We start from the raw sequence: 17265 nt of genomic DNA, 5'->3' as shown, positions 1-17265 counted from the left end.
TCTGCTTCAATGCATGAGTTCAAAAACATTTTCACTGCAAAAAAAATATGAATAAGTATCTTCTATTCTATAAGAGCAGATCTAAGCAACACATTAACTTAATGGAATATGCAAATGCAGTTATAGATTGGGCAATTATTAGTCTATTCATTTATGTATTCACGCAGTCGACAATTTCTTTTGCCAGATTTCCTTTTGTGCGTTTAGCAAGCTGCATTTGGGTTAGCCTGGGTTATATTTTGAACTTCTTGTATTTGTCTAATAATATAGTTTGCTCTTTTTGGCAGTAAAATATGATGCTCTGCTGACAGTAGACTTGTCCATGTTTGTGAACGCGTTGAGGTCACGAGTTGAGAACCAGTTGAACCGCTGAGTGGCAATGCGGCTGTTCGGTTATTTAGGACAGATGACCAAAACACACCCTGGGTATGTTGAGGCTCTTGGTCAAACACGCCCCTGCAGGAGGAAAGAAGAAGACATGGAGGGCAACGAGGGCTGATAATAAACAATACGCACAATTAGTGGAAGAAACTAATTAATTATTCACTTATTAGACGTAAGTGAAGGTGCCCAGGCTGTGCCAGCTGTGTGCAACGACTAAAAGACAAACAAAAAGCAAACCAAACAAAGTCACATCCACTCCTTTCCAATAAGATCCTCTACCACTGGTGGGGCAACATATTTCGTGACTGATTATACATTGATTGGATTATTCCTCCACTGTATCTGGCAGGAACACAGTTCTGAGTCGTTTAGTGTATTCTAAAATCAATTTAATGACAAAATAAATGTACGAACGATGGAAAGGTCTTCAGGTTGGTCCAGATCCGGTGTATTTTTGTCGTTCTATTCATGGACATTATGCTGTTCTCCACATTCCAATGTTAACGCTAACACAAAAGCAGCGTGGCCGCCTCTGGGACAAGATCCAAGACGAGCAGTGGATGATGGGCAAACTCAGGAAGGAAACAAGGAGTCAAGTGTATGATACGTACTATGTATTTGCCCTGGTTCCAATGTATGCCATCTATCAATAAAAAAGGCTAAAATGCCAAAGTGTCTTTTAAAAACATAATTCTAAATACTGAAACACAAATCAAAGTATCAAGTGAATATTTCCTGGTATCTCATGGTCCTGCAAGTTTGTCCAACATGGATCTCATCTCAGCTGAGCGGCTTCTGATGAGCTTCTCGTATATAAATCCTGTCATTTGACGGTTGCAGTTTCCAGCTGTGTACAGATGATAGAATATTTCAGGTCTCCTCACCTTGATGTCCTGGTCTCCATCAGTCCACTGCTCCTCCCCCGACATCTTGACAAATGATAGCACCGGTCTCAACATGCAACACAACTGATGAAGCGAAAGTAAAGATTACGTGGCATTAATGCACTTTCATAAGCATTTAAGGCTACAGTTAGCATTGATACTGGAAAGTGTATCACAGACTCAACAAGATCCAGCTTTGCATACTCCAACATAGGAGTGTTCATCAACACTATGCGCCTAAAAGTTGGCATTGCAATACCGCAAAAACGCACAGAAGAAGAAATAGAGAGATGCATAAAGCTCCTGAGTAAAATGACACACATACACAGGATTTGGACAAACCTGAAGACTTTCCCAAGAGCCGTGCAAACAAACAGTCCAAGTCTACAGGCTGCCGCTCACAAAATAAATAATGGAATCCGAATTTATTTATTAATCAATTGATTGAAGTTGAATCGCTGTGCCCACATTCAAACCAACATTGGTCTATAATTTAAAAATGATAAATCATTAATTATTTAATTTAATTTATATTCATTCTGTTGATAATTACTTCATAGTTTTAGGAAACACTAAATAACCTATTTGTGTGACATTAGGATATTCAATTATAGAAATACACTTTTAATTTTAAATAAAAAATATGCTGAAAACAGTTGCAATCAGTAAATTGCTTCAAAGACTGAGACACACAAATGAGGCTTGTTTCCAACTATGTTATTAATTTCGTTGATCAGCCATTCATCTATAAATAATCTGTCACAACGTCCCTTGAGTGGTAGAAAATCTTATTGAGGAAAAGATTTGACTTTGTTCTTGTAGCTTTTGTGTATTTTTTATTCTGTGTCTAAAGATAGTCAACATGAGCGCCCCCTGGTGGCCGGCTGTGGTGCCCCCTTTATTTTCAGCAGATGGGACAAACTAGAAAAAATACAATTCCAATAAATTTTCCCCAGAGATGGTTTCTGTCATTTTAGGTAGTTCTTATCATGCTGATATGGGCAATCACAATTCTAGAATGAAATGTTTCACAAACCAAACGATGGTTAATTCGCCACTTTAGAAACCATCAACATAAATCCACAATCAAACGATTATGCCATTACTTGCATATTTCTGCCTCCTAAATGAGGCAATTCTGCTGACAGGTGCAACGTTACAGTACGCAAGCCGTGGGCAATTTAAGGCAGTGACAGAAATAGGGGCAGCCGTTTGGGGCCCTTGTAGTTGGGCCCCTGGGTCCAGGTGGCCGACCTTGCCTGAGCGTTAAGTCTGCCCCTGGTGAGTGTTTTCCTGAACTACAGTGTATTTCACAGGCATGTTTTGAAAGGACCCTTTACTGGTTGAAAAGGCTTTTTCCAAAAGTCTACAATGTTACACTGATTAATGAGCATTGCATTTATCTTCAGCCGTTGCCTTCCTGCCCGTGAGTTGTCCATGAGTCTGCACGATTCTCGTTTTTCGCCAAGTACTCAACCACAGGTGGTGTTGACTTCCTCTGACAATAGATACATAAATAGTATAAAACAATGCGACATGAAACACCACGCTGCTTCTCACAGGAATTGTTAATGCCTCACATCATTTGGGTAAATTCGACCGTTTGTTTATTCGCCTCAAACAGCCGAAGACGTGCGCATAAGTTGGCTGTATACATTGAGGACTGGTGAGACGGTACCGGTTGAGAACCTTTACATAGAGCAGCTGTACATAAACCGCGAGGTTCAGCTTTTAACAGGCTGCACACACTCCCGCAAACGGCAATCAGTTTTACCGCAACGGGGCCAGCTGTTCAGCTGAGTTATCGTCACAATAAATGATTTCCCAAAAAAATAAATGACTGTCCCGTGTCCCTACTGTAAATTATGCCCGTGCGTGTGCTTTACAGTCACCTTGACCATGCAGATCATCCATCCATCCATCCCCTCTTATCCTATTCCCTACCTCTGACATTGGGAGAAGGCAGGGTTCCCCAGGACAGGTCGCCAGTATCTGGCACATCAATCAAAACAAAGAACTACCATTTACAAAGAATGGATTTATTAGTGCATTCAGCTGTATGTGAGTAAATACAACGTATAAACTATACACTCATAGTGTAAATATATCTTCAGGCGTCACGAGTCGTGAACTTCTTCAGTTTACTTGTTCAAAGTACTCCTTGGATCCTTCTGGGGTTGGTTTGATCTGAAAAGCAAACAGTTACACAGAATAAACTTTTTAAACTATTCCCACTTACAGAATACTGAACAGGAACACTTCATTCTCAGTGATGAACTGGTTGAGTAAAGTTCATTTTGAGAGACAGTTACGGATCAGAGGTTCAATCAGAGGTTGACAGAACTCACCGTTGGGGACTCCGGGGTCCAGCTGGCCGGACACACCTCTCCGTGGGTCTCCACAAACTGGAACGCCTTCACCAAACGAAGCGTCTCTTCTACACAACGACCTACGGGAAGGTCGTTCACACTCATGTGTCTCACCACACCGTTTGGATCAATGAGAAACAGGCCCCTGAAAGACAACAACGGACGGGAAATCAGCACCAGTTATGAAGTTATCTGCAAAACAAAACATAAATAAAAAAGGTAAAACAGACACACAAAAAAAAGTAAAGACCGTCAATAAAAGGCAATAAAATCAGCACCGTAGGAAATATACGTAGGATAGAAATAGCAACAGAAAAAGCAAATAATTAGCAGCAACTATGGTTTCTCAATGAGGTCAAATGACCTACTATTCTTCAGTAGACATATGTACGAGCTGGATCTTCGGTATTTCAGTATTAACAATGTGGATTTGAGAATGTGATCATTACATTGTGTACTGACACTGTGCAAACTCCTCAAATGCTGTCAGTAAGTGCATCTCACTTGTTTTATTACCTCAGTCAACACCAGTTAGTAACACACAGTTTATTCAATACAGCATGACATTCATGCAAAACAGTAAGTGACAGTAAGTGGTCCTCATTGTATCACTAAATGTAATTGGTTACAATCCTCGTCTTTGGATTGGCCGGACATCCCTCCCGACTCAGACGCTAGGTGACGGTATGAAGGCGGTTTTCAAATCGATCTCATTTGTGCGCGCAGATTTTGACCTTTATCTGCCTTCATAATAAACCACAATAATCAATAGACTGTACACAAGAGGTGGCCGTAGTCATCGGGACGGCCCCTACTGCCTTGTGGACTGTTGTTTTGAAGCCTCGATATTGGCAATTTCGCAGTCGCCATCTTGGATTACGGCTGTTGCCATATTGGCTTTTTGCAACCGGTGAATGAAAGTTACCATATTTGGAATGTGGAGGAGTGAGTAAGCATACCCTGCTTTATGTTCCATTTGACTAAGTAAACCATAATTGACTAAATGGACATCACGCTGTAATGAAAAAGACTTGAAACTAGAGATTGAGACATGAACTCATGTTTACAATGTTCACTGAGGGAATAAATAAAGAGAGGAGGAGCATCACTTTCTCATAGACTTTTATAGAATCTGACTTATTTTTGCAACCACAGTCGCCCCCTGCTGACCAGTGGAGAGAATGCACGTTTTAAGTCACTTCCTCATTGGCTCCACTGGGCAGAACCGCAGGTTGCCGCCTGCAATAATCGCAGCGGTAATCTTATCTCACACACACACCGCTCATGTTTTTTTTTTTATTTCTGTGTTTCTTCACTGTATTTTAACCAACAAGTTCTAATAACTTTACAAAATTGTAAAATAGTGCCATGTCCTGTAATACCAGTTGTGAGTAGCATGGAGCACATAATGAACGTACCTAAGTGCAATGCCTGGACCCTCCAGCAGCACTCCGTAGTCTCTAGAGATCTGCTTGTTGAGGTCAGACAGAAGGGGGATGTGGATGTGGCCCAAGCCTCCAGTCTGAGAAAACACCATGAAACCTGTTAGGTCAACGCCGACACAATGACTGCTAGTAGCTGTTGATCATAACGCGTTTCAGACGCACAGTATCTGCAGGTCAGTCATTTACTAAAGACTTGTTTATAGCCCACATCAAAGGATGAATGGAAAAAGTCCCAGAATTGAACTTTGCACCATGGGTTTGTTAAATGAATAATTATTAAAAATGAGGTGGAGAACCTTGCGTGGCGTGTTGATCCATGCCAGGTGGGTGAAGTGGGAGTCCACAGACACACCCACCACCTCACAGTTTATGTCGTGGAACTCGCTGGCCTTGTCACTGAATGAGATGATCTCCGTTGGACACACAAAGGTGCTGCAACATGACAAACACAGGGGGAAATAAAAAAGACTGAGTTAAACATTTACTGAACCGGATCCCCAATCTGTACATCTGCAGAGGCTAGATGAGCATTTGGATTACTGTCATTCAACAATGACGGGAGGACAAGTGCCTGTGTCACAGGGAGAGGGATCGTGTCGCTCTCTCTCTTTGTGCGCGTCACTAATACTCACAAATCCAGTGGGTAGAAGAAGAGGACCAGGTATTTGCCTTTGAAATCAGCGAGGCTCATCTCCTTGAACTCCCCATTGTGGACAGCTGTGGCCTGAAAGGCAGGAGCCGGCTGAGTGACAGCAGGGCTCCATCTGGAAGTGCCTGATGTAGTCAAAGACAAACGCTATTCAGTCATGCATACCATTTGCTTTGTGAAACCCAGGTTACCCGAGACTACTTTGTACAAACCTGACATCTAAAGTGAAGATAACTTCAATGGAACATGGGATCTATTCACAGGGATATTGAAAAAGTTGTGCAATGAGACATGCAATCAATGTGACCCACTGTACAGTAATTAAACGCAAGAAAGTCAACTTAACTGCATAATACCTTCAGTAGAATAAAATTATGATGATGAATATCATTATATAATATCAACTACAAATACCATCTAAGAACACTTTTGGTTTGTATATATGTGGATAGTTGCGTTCCCAATCAGTTCATTGCCCTAAACATCCATTTGAATATTACACATGCATATGGTTAGCCTGATTGTAACACAATCGCAAAAAATATATACAATATTGTGATATTGCTCAGCTACATCTGAGGTTGAACTTTTATAACCACATCCAGATCTGCCAATTATTTTCTCCGTTAATAAATAATCACATGGTCTATTAAATGCAGTTATCAAAATTGTTCCAGATTAATATTCAAGTCAATCATTTATGCGCAGGCCCTCTCATCAAAGCTCGACAGGATATCCTCTGACTTTGGTTTTGAACGTACCGGTAGAGAAACAGCTTCTCTGGAGCGACGGAGCGGAGAGGATTCTTGCAGCTCCATGTTGACCGGCTGCTGTGACTTTTAATCCTCCTGCTGCAACCTTTGCCTAAAAAAAAAAAAAAGACATCAACAGAACATGAATAATCTAATACAGTGAAAACAGAATTTGGTTAAAAACTTGACAACATTTGGAATTAAATTTCAAACCAGCCATGTGTTTAGTCTTCAGCATGGGTTCTGAAACAGTGTAGTCAAAGAGATGTTGTCCTCCATGTAGTAAAAACATGTGCTTCCTCTATTATTTGTCCTAGTTTTTTGTTGCTGATACCACCAAGACCAAGGTCTTAAAGCACACAGTCTGTTCTGCTGCTTGGTGTCTCTTTATCAACACAATAACAAAAGATGGACTTTGATGATGTCATAAAGTAGCTAGGGATCATGGGAGTTGTGGTCTTCATTGTTTAACAACCACCATTAACAATACAAATCTATCTGACGTGACTCGGGCAGAAAACGTGTACACGGACGAGGTAATGACATTTAATTTGAATTTTTAATTAAAAAAAGTTAAAGGCTTCATTATTATTGCCCTAAATAATATACTAATATGCCATATGTAAAATGCAACAGAACATCCACAATGTTTAAAAAAACACTTTTCTTTTTGCAGAAGTTAAATAGTCCCAGAAAATAAAACTGCAACTCTCCACTTGTGACCTCCACCCAAACAGTGATGTCACAGCAGGTGGTTTTCCATCTGCTGGCCAGAACACCTGCTGTGACTCATTACTACGACTAACAGGAGTGAAGACAAGCACAGCGCCTGCAGGTCTGATGTGGGTTTCATGCTGTAGACTAAAAGACAAAGACAGTGGGTGTGAAGATGATACGTTTCTGTTGATTGGCTGACAGGTTGGTCAACAAGTGTGCTCACTTTCTCGAAGTGAATTAGGATTTCTTTCATTTTAACAAAATCATTTTAGTTCATTATTTAGCAAACATTTGATGTTTGTTCAAGAATGTTGTTCAAATTCGGACAAAAAACCTCACAAGCAACATAAACGAATCAACAGAATCATATTGGGTGTATGTGTACTGTAACATTTCAATAGAACCAAAAGGGTAAGAGTGCCATCCACTGGACATTTACTGTAAGTCTCAAAAACAAGTACTAAACTTGCACATGAAACTAAATAGTCAATAAGATTCAGAAAACTAAATGCAAAATATCACACACACAAACGGTACCAGGCGCCAAACACCAGACATGCATCAACATCAGTGACGTTAGTTGGTGGCAAAGTGTAAAGATTATCCTGATTTATAAGGATCATTAACTAACTTCCATTTTATAATGAGATCACTCCTTTGCCTCAGCAGAAAGCTTCTCTTTATGTGGGCTTTTGTCTTTTGCGTGTACTTTATACATATTGGCTGATGACAGATGACAGCTACCGAAGCTGAGTAGACTATCCTTGAATAAAGGCAGCGCAATGCACCGCGATTCCCATGTGTGATTACAAAAATAATGTATTGCATTTCATTTTCATGTTTTAATTGTATTATTGTTTTTTTTATGTTTAATTCTTAACTCTACATTTTTGCCTTTAATCATTTTTTATTTACTTTTCATTCATGTGTTTGTATGGTTATTTGTATTTTTTGTATAATACTTTTTTCATTTTATTTTACATAATGCCATATGATCTATTTGGGAAGAGTTCTTATATGTAAGTTTGTTAAAAGTGTCAAATCAATAAACTCATTTTTTTTTAACTAAACAAAGAACAGAACAGCAGTAATTCATGTAATAATTCCACTGGTGCTTTTCCCACTGTGACAATGTGCAGTGAGGTCCATGATAACAATGTAACATCTACATGACACAGCAGATTTAACAAACATCCTCAAACTATAGGTTAGTGACTCATCACTATTGACTATCATAGACCCACTACAAGTCATTGATGATACAAGGTTATGGCAACATGTTCTTATTTTTTATTTATTTATCAATTATTGAGTAACCAACCAGGCAGAGCTACTTTTGTTGTTGTTTTGTTCGCAGTTTAGACGGAAATCTTTCCTCACTGCTCAAAAGACTGAACTAGGTTACTTGGAAGTGAGTATTCTGTATTGGTCCAAACCAGCGGCCGCGGACCAGAGGTTTGTCCCCACAGTGTCAGTTAGTCCTGTGGTTTAAAGGTGCGACACGCCGTGCAGACGTAGCTATATAATTATTCACCACCTGCTATCAACAATAGATAATTACTGACGACGGAATACCAAATTAAGGAGAAACAGTGTCGGCATCAAATGTTCCGTTGTGTCGCATGAAGGTACACTTACAGAGGTCCTGAGTAGTCTCCCGATGGTTGCTGCCATTTTGGATTATGCGAGTGGGGAGGGGCAAATTTGGCAAGTTATTGCGTCATTTACGCACGTGCTCAACTCAAACCTGTCCGCACATAGTATATACTCGCAAAGTGTAAAATGAGTCACGTGTGTGATATTCAAGACGGTTGCTGACACCAATGATGCCTTTCAAACTAAAAGTAAAAAAAAAGCTGTCATGCTGCCTTCAGGTGCTCGTGAGCTTAAAAACATATTTTTGAATCGGGTTTAAAGTTTGGAGATAAAAAAACACGTTATTTTTGCGAGCAATGAAAAAATAACATGCTGACAATTGTACCTTTTAACATCTCTCCACTCTTTTTCAGATGTTTTGCTCAATCTTTATTTTTAACAACCAAAAGCCAATGAGAGACAGCGTTATTACCTCATAGACCAAACCATAGACTGTATCCAGACGCGTAGCATCAACTACGGCCACTTTGGCCCTCAATGTCAACTTGAAGATAGGATTATAAATTCCTATATTTCCGGGATCCCTGAAAGCAGCATCGACACCACGTGGTCGAAGGCGGAAGTGGTTTGTAAATAGAACTTGACCTCAAAAGCGTGAAATACATGCTGGTGAAATGTGTACTGTGGTAGTAGTGTGGTAGTGTGATTGTACTTAATGTATGAGAAGTAAAAGTACTCGCTGTTCTAATGGATCCCAATCTGTTGTATTGGAAAAGCCAGGGACAGGTAACTGTGCTCACAGCAGTGTCTGTACATGCAGAGCATCCTCAGTGGTGTATTATATTCAACCAGTCACAATGAAATCGTGTTTGTATCTTGGTGTCTCTTCTAGATATTTTTTTAAATATTTTCCTTTCCTCTTTCACAGTCTCTCCTCAGTCGGCTACGGATCTGGGTTAATCTCCTTGATCCAATTTCCCTGCTTTCCTCTGATGTGAGTAGCAGTCACTAGAGTGATCTTCTGAGATGGGTAGAAGATATGTGATGTCTAATTGGTTAATTGGTGAAACTGCTCTCCTCAGGCTGAAATAGAAAGCGCCCACAGTCTTCTTGGAAGCGGACAGCCACTAGATGAAAAGGTTGGATTACGTCTAAGAATCTCAATCAGTCAGTCTTCTTTCTGAACCTGCCACAATCTGATTTAAAGCCACGGTCTGTTCTGTTTCTTGCTCTAGGACGGACCAGCACTGACCCTCTCACTTGTGAGTGTTGCAGGAAACAGAAACAAATAATGCAATACTGGAAGCAAATAACGTAGAACTCGTCTCTGAGTAAATCAGAAATCACGTCTGTATTTCTGCATTCACATCCACCGCAGTAACGTCTGCCCCTCTTCTGGTTTGTTCAACCAACAGGGTTTGACATTGTTGTGTAGATAAGAAGCCAATTTGGGCTTTTTGATGAAAAAACACACATTTGTTAACGTTAATATCTTATATCAATGTGTTATATGTCTCCATATGTTGTGATTTGAAGCGGTTTAATGTGCTGCTCTGTGTTTGCAGTCGTCTGTCCACGCCGACTCTGGCACGGTTCTTCCACTCGTCTTCCGCTCCGCAGGTTCAGTGAAATCTAGACATTTACACATTTCTAAAAGCTTCCATCCATTATTTACGTTAACTTGGGGAGTAGTGCATTCATATCATGTAACATCAACAAGTATTACAACTGTTCATATAGAAACTATAAAGACAGTAATCAAACCTTTAAACATGAAATAGAATTTTTGAAACTTGCACATATTCAATGTACCACCATGAATATTCTGACTATGCAGTTGTATCACGCACATGCTGACGCCATCACTTCTGTCATTTTCTTTCTAGCATTGTTGCCAATATCAGCACCTCTGGTACGTTTGTCACCTTGTGAACCTGAACTGTGTTAAACAGTCTGCTGGTGCGCTTTATATTTGCAGTGAGTATTATTCCTACATGACACTTAGTTCTTGACGATGTTGTGAAACAAAAACAAACATCTTTTTCAGGTGGTTGCCAGCTTTCTGCCACACAGCAGCGTCAAACCCGCTCTGTTTTGGCAGGTATGGAGATATGTTCATTGTATTTAAAACATATATACAAAAAATAATAATCTGTATATTAAATGTGGCTATAACACAGTATACATTAATGATTTAAAAAAAAATGCATTTCAGTTTTTGCTGCAGACTTACAGTGCTGGATTCAACTATGCAAACAGAAACTCTTCATCAGAGCAGGTAACATACAGTACATGTATGTATAGGTATATACATATATAATTCATATTATGCCATGTCGAAACAAGTCAGAGTAAAGCATGTCTAGAAAAGTATATCATCCTAGATACACCCTCAGTCTTTATCTCTCCCCACCAGAGTAAGAAGACGTCTTTGAAGCAGCTTCTGTTGATCGCTGGAACAGTTTCCTATGCAACATGTGCAGGGGTGTGTAAAACCTGATTGAACTAGTGTGCCATGTTGATTGTAATGTTTCAAGTGGACTTTAGTAAAACAATGAAAGAAGTTGCTTCTTAATTTCCCTTATCTTTTATTTCAGGCCCTTCCTCAAATTTTTATTCGCCAACTTGGTGTAAGAAGCTCACCAATCCAGACTTTCTTTAGGTCGATATTACCAATCCCACTCTCGGGTGAGTATTTACCTCCGGAAGTATTACTGTATATCATACATCTGAACACTTTGTTTTACATGTCAGGCTTGCTTATTTTCTTGTGATTTAATAGTGGGTCAGATCCAGTTAGGACTTTTTCCTTTTTTTTAACTTGCATGTTGTGTCACTCTCTCCAGCTGCTCTGGCCTTCTTCAATGTGTTGACTGTCAGAAGTGAGGAGTCAGAAACTGGGATCCAAGTGTTTGATTCCAATGGAAATCCCGTCGGCCTCTCTAAAGCAGCGGGAGACAAGGTAAAAGGAGCAGAAGTACAAAAATAAGTCTTCTCATTGAAAACAAACAGCGTTACACTTGATTTTTTTTCCCCTTTTCTGTTTAGGCTGTGAGGGAAACTGCAATATCAAGAGCGGTGCTGTTTGGTACCACCGCTGCTGTTCCTAATCTCCTGGTTCTGCTGCTTCAGAGGTCAGCCATGTGTACATGTAGCTCTACTTACCTGCTCAGAACAGTCAGGCTTCACCAAATCCATTTTCCTTCGCAGAACAAGACTTTTCCAGAGGAACTCTCTGCTGTCCGCTCCGGTCCGTCACATAAGCGTCGCGTTGGTTCTGGGCTTGATGATCCCCGTCTCTTTCAGTCTCTTCCCTCAACTGGGAACGGTGAGTTTCACCATCCTCCCGATGCTGCCATGTTTTCCTTGTGCTGATCTCGGCCGACATTGATCTTGTTTTTTGCAGATAAGGAAGGAAAACGTGGAGGAGCGGCTGCGTGCTGCGGCGGACGGTGAGCGGTTCTACTACCATAGAGGACTCTGAGGAGCGGTTCTACTACCATAGAGGACTCTGAGGAGCGGTTCTGCTACCATAGAGGACTCTGAGGAGCGGTTCTACTACCATAGAGGACTCTGAGGAGCGGTTCTACTACCATAGAGGACTCTGAGGAGCGGTTCTGCTACCATAGAGGACTCTGAGGAGCGGTTCTGCTACCATAGAGGACTCTGAGGAGCGGTTCTGCTACCATAGAGGACTCTGAGGAGCGGTTCTACTACCATAGAGGACTCTGAGGAGCGGTTCTACTACCATAGAGGACTCTGAGGAGCGGTTCTGCTACCATAGAGGACTCTGAGGAGCGGTTCTGCTACCATAGAGGACTCTGAGGAGCGGTTCTGCTGGAATTACCACGCATGTGATTACATGCGGCCTCTTCTCCCATTTTTCACACAAAATCATTTGTTGTAAACAGTCTGAGACATTAAAAACAGGGAGGACAATACTTTTTGAAAGTAAATTTATTTAGCTGGAATATTTACATGTTTCATAGATATGAAATATTACATAAATTCCTGAAAATACATTTAGTTTTCAAAGTTACATATTACATTACATCTGCTATGTATTGCACTCTGTCTGATCGGAAATACTGAGGCACAAAACCGTCCTTTTGGCAATGTTGTTGATACTGTACCCAGCTGTAAAACAACAGTGCTAATCATACATAAAGAAGAAGAAAAGACAATAAAAATCTAAATCACTGCACATGGAAGCACCGGTTGTTATTTGATCAGTTGCGGATTCATGAGGAACAGGTCTTTTTCTACCAATCATCTTTTTAGAAAACAGTTTGAAAAAGCCTCTGACAACACAACTTACTTGAGTCAATAGTAAAATACAAAATGAGACATTGTTAAAAAGAAAAAGAAATACATTTACACTGTCTAGTACAGTTGTGATCTGATAACCATGTATAATTCAGTTTCTACCAAACTCATTAATAATAACAGCTGTTCGTTACATCTGGGCCATTTCAGCTGCTGTTGCTGTGTATATATTGAGGGCCGGATGTATGTATGCATGATGTAGGTATGCTTTACCCTGGAGTAGGAGCTTACATCTAGAAAGCACTATTGGATGTACCAACTGAAGAAGTACCAGCTTATTTGTCACCACTTCACAGTTGGAGACAAATACTGTGGCTCCTTATTGTCCACAACTCCTGCTGTTAAAGGACAAGACTGGCATTATCTAGTGTTCCTCTGACTGTCACCAAATCCAATAAAAAGACTCACATCAACAGCAAGTCAGTCCGTCCTGCTGAAGATCACAAATATATACTTTCATTGAAAAAAGGCCATTTCTAAAAACAGCTGGGCACTGTCATTTTTAACAAACGTAAATCTCAGACAATGCATTTGCTAAGTACCATTTTCAGCTGCAGATTAATACAAATGTGTTGCTGTAGTGAGAATCTATGGCAGCAGAACTGACTCAAAATTCACCACAGTGCCCATGTAATGAAGCAACATGTCGGCCAGCGCAGCAGTGTGGCTCATTGGTTTCTTTAACGTTTTTGTTGACTCAAATGGAGCACAAAAGGAATAAGATTCCTACCCCACGTGAAGGAGATTACTGTGAGAAAGGGCCGTGTGCACACGTGGTGAGAGGGAGCACAGGCCTTCCAGACAACAGTAATCATCCCGACACACATACAGAACCACACAGCTGGAGGCCGTACAGTACCGCCACCCTGCAGCACGGCGTCTGAAAACAGGTTTCATATCCGTAAGAGCTGCTCGGCAGCTGCCAAATGAAAGAGGAAGTTCTCTGTCGCCGGAGGGAAATGATGCTGCTTTAAACCTTCCAGTGTGATTTTAGAGTCTTCACATTTGTCAGCCAGGGCCACCAAGTTATCAAGGATCTCTTTTGTCTTGACAGAAATATCCTGTGGATTGACGTGTGGTTGTCATGTTCGATCCAGGACTACATTTGTATTTCATTTGTTTTTGATTACGGACACTTGTGCTCCAAGTAAACTCACCTTAATGACCTGACTATCTGACCTCTCAGCATCCTCTGCAGACTGGACGATGAGGTGGCCAATGTCCTTGTGCAACTTCCCCATGGCCATGGACTCTGTGTGGGATACTCAACATCAGTCTGAGGGAAATGCTGTCTGACTCAAGAATCAAAGCTCTCTTTGAAATATACTGTACCTTTGGCACTCTGAGATACCGTGATGACGCTGTCTTGGAGGTTCACGTACACATCAAACAAATCCGATCTGTTGCTCACCTCCGGATCTACAAAACCTGCGACGTATCCTGTGGAGAAAACGAACATATTGGCGCATAAATAATTAATTTCCCCACCATGAGATATCACGGCGCAGATGGTGTGCTGAGCACCAACTGTGAGGAGGAGAAATTAGAGTGAATGGCCTCACCGGGGCATTTCTTGAGATCCTCTATTTCAGTGTCAGTCAGGTGCACGTACGGGTGCAGGGCGGACCAGTCTTTCCTGTGCCATGTCAGAGTCGGCAGAACTCTTGGGGGGCAGACAGAAAAAGAGATGGATGACAATTCTCTCCACTCCAGAGAGTTAATTAAAGTTGAACTTTTGAGTCTTCAAAGCACCTTGTAAACTCCAACAATGCTTCAATCCGCGGGTGATGGACAATGATTCTCTTCTTCAGCATGAGAGCGGTATACAGGATGACGGTCTCCATACCAAACTGAGACACCACGTCTGTAGATGGAGACACACTTTTACTCTGAATGTTGTAAGAAGCACAGTCAGTTTGGGTTGTCAGCATTAACTAGATTACGGTTCATCACTGAAAACGAGGAATAAAACATCTACCGTTTCTGTAATGACACCCTGATTAACTTGCTTATATAAAGGTTTCTTTTAATGTCCCACAAAAGGAAACTACTTTGTTGGATTCAAAGCAACTGCTGTATGAAAAACCGGACATGTCTCCAAGAGGACATACCTTTCCACGATGCTGGTTAGTTTTCCTGTTACGACGACTTTGACGTCTTACCTTTGACTGAACCAGCCAAGTACGCTTTCCGAACATCATAATCCTTAATTAGAAATGAGCCGTTTTCATCACTCTGGCAGATTCCTTGAGTGAGGACAGTGACATACGCCTCCATCATCTTCACTGGACTGCCATGTTTGCTGTACATCCTGGGTAATAATAACAAAACACACTGCCACTCAAATGAAGAAGAAGAAAAAACACACTCTTAAAAGGAAAAGTGTATAAGCATTTTGATTTGAGCTGAACACTGTACCTGCAGAGTATTCTACTAAGTGCAGCGTACTTTTCAGGGTTGAAGTCTTTCGCTGTAACAACTATTGAAAAATGAGTGACCTTGAACAGAGAAAAGAAGAGACAAAAAATTAAACTCAGATATTCAAATGCTGGATAGAAATGCCTCAGAGTCGCAGGACACAGTACCTTGTGTAGTGCTGTAGGTTCCTGCACCTCCACGGTTGTGATGTAGTACCAGGTGCGACAGAACTGACCAAACACGAAGGTGTGGAGATCCCGGCCATCCTGTGTCAGGCAGCACTTGCTGAGCAGGACTTGCCTCAGGTCTGAGCTCACGGAGGGAAAGCACCACACCCACAGTGTGTCTCCATTCACATCTTTCTCTGTTTGAGGTGGGGAAATAAAACACAACTGGACATCATATATTATGATAACCTATTAGAAGATGGACAGAAGTATAACATCACATCAGATAGGGTTCTCTGGGGTTCTGTTAGGAACGCCTAAAAAATGTCAGGAACCATGAACCAATGGGGGACATGCAGCACTGCTGATTTGACACATTTGGGTCACACTGATATCATGTGACTCTCCTGCGCATGCCCGAGAAGTCAAACATCCCAACCGAGCAGCAAGAAACGACCTGTAAACGGAAACTTACCGATTAATCCGACGCTTAACATAAACTGCGTTTCAGTTGCTGCCATATTCCATACCTGAAAGAGTTCAGAGTCACAAATTAACTGCACATGACACACCAGCCATCTCCGTCTGTGGACGCTAGTTTAACCGTAAAGTACCTTGAGAGCTCCCGCTTCGTCCGAATGTGATGCTAGGCGGATTTAATAAGACAGTGCATATGTGAAAACTTTTCAGTGGCCTGGGTGTGATTTCTGCTGTCAACAGACTTTCCTCTCTTTTACGAAACCTCTTCCGTCTTCCGGGACAGGAGGAGGATCGTGTGGGAGGGGACACGCTGCTGGCAACCAATCATTTAGCCCGCGATACTTCAGACGTAATGGTGCGTTTATGGTTACAAAAAGTATACGACTGCACATGAGCGGCTTAAAGAAATCGCGAAATGAAAATATATGGTGATGCCTGAACTTCTAAATTGGATCTATGCCATTGTGTACATCAGCCGATACCTGTGCGCTGGTTAAAATAATATATTAATCTATCTATATGTTGGTAATGTTAAAATCCTTTCTTATTTGAATGAAACTGGCTCAGTAATATCCTGATCAGGTTTCTTTCAGCCTGATCCTTTAATATTAAGTATGTTTTACTACTGACTCTAATATGAAGTTCAATATAAACCTTTGCTTATACAGTTGGGTTCATGAAACCTATATAGTTTGATAAAATGCATATTTAACGAAGGTTACACGAACACACCACTGTGGAGCGCATACGGGAACTGTATACACCCAAAGCTGCCAGGTTTGTAGAAACCCCGTTTTTAAATTGTGTGAGGTTATGGTCCTCAGTAATATTTAACACACTTTATTCATTTGATAGTTTTTAACAACACCCATGGTCACTTATCAGTGAGTTTTGTGGCAGCACAATTAACAATAATGTATCAAATACAGAAAATTCAACAAATTCATGACACTCCGACATAGTAACTCGTAGCTACAGAGGATCAGTGGCTCTCGTGCGACAATGTGTAACCATGTATTAAAAGTATGATACAAATAATGTGTCCTATACCTGTATTAGTTAAAGTAACACTTATTCA

At 41.0% G+C, this 17265-nt stretch overlaps 3 protein-coding genes across 3 annotated transcripts; 1 reads left to right on the top strand and 2 right to left on the bottom strand.

Moving 5' to 3' along the window:
- Positions 1-3295: 3295 nt before the first annotated feature.
- prdx3 (peroxiredoxin 3) lies at positions 3296-8880 on the bottom strand. The gene is made up of 7 exons (XM_079230131.1): positions 8839-8880; positions 6493-6595; positions 5715-5856; positions 5379-5514; positions 5056-5159; positions 3617-3782; positions 3296-3455 (listed from the first exon to the last, which is right to left on the bottom strand). Exons 1-7 carry the CDS (start codon positions 8872-8874, stop codon positions 3405-3407), a joined length of 738 nt encoding a protein of 245 aa, XP_079086257.1. The 5' UTR covers positions 8875-8880; the 3' UTR covers positions 3296-3404.
- Positions 8881-9452: 572 nt separating this feature from the next.
- Positions 9453-12404, top strand: sfxn4 (sideroflexin 4). The gene is made up of 14 exons (XM_079229445.1): positions 9453-9582; positions 9725-9790; positions 9879-9935; positions 10032-10058; positions 10362-10416; positions 10683-10708; positions 10844-10897; positions 11012-11074; positions 11213-11281; positions 11394-11484; positions 11643-11758; positions 11845-11930; positions 12007-12124; positions 12203-12404. The coding sequence occupies exons 1-14, from the start codon at positions 9544-9546 to the stop codon at positions 12278-12280; spliced, it is 945 nt and encodes a 314-aa protein (XP_079085571.1). The 5' UTR covers positions 9453-9543; the 3' UTR covers positions 12281-12404.
- A 348-nt stretch (positions 12405-12752) lies between these two features.
- Positions 12753-16426, bottom strand: dennd10 (DENN domain containing 10). The gene is made up of 10 exons (XM_079229444.1): positions 16322-16426; positions 16183-16237; positions 15708-15904; positions 15541-15620; positions 15285-15433; positions 14875-14986; positions 14685-14785; positions 14455-14562; positions 14280-14374; positions 12753-14183 (listed from the first exon to the last, which is right to left on the bottom strand). The coding sequence occupies exons 2-10, from the start codon at positions 16226-16228 to the stop codon at positions 14016-14018; spliced, it is 1056 nt and encodes a 351-aa protein (XP_079085570.1). The 5' UTR covers positions 16229-16237; positions 16322-16426; the 3' UTR covers positions 12753-14015.
- Between the last annotated feature and the right edge of the window lie 839 nt (positions 16427-17265).

This window comes from Taurulus bubalis, assembly GCF_910589615.1.
Source record: "Taurulus bubalis genome assembly, chromosome: 14".
NCBI classification, from domain to species: Eukaryota; Metazoa; Chordata; class Actinopteri; order Perciformes; family Cottidae; genus Taurulus; species Taurulus bubalis.
Note: the sequence above shows the minus strand (reverse complement) of the source record. Positions and strands in the feature narration are given on the sequence as shown.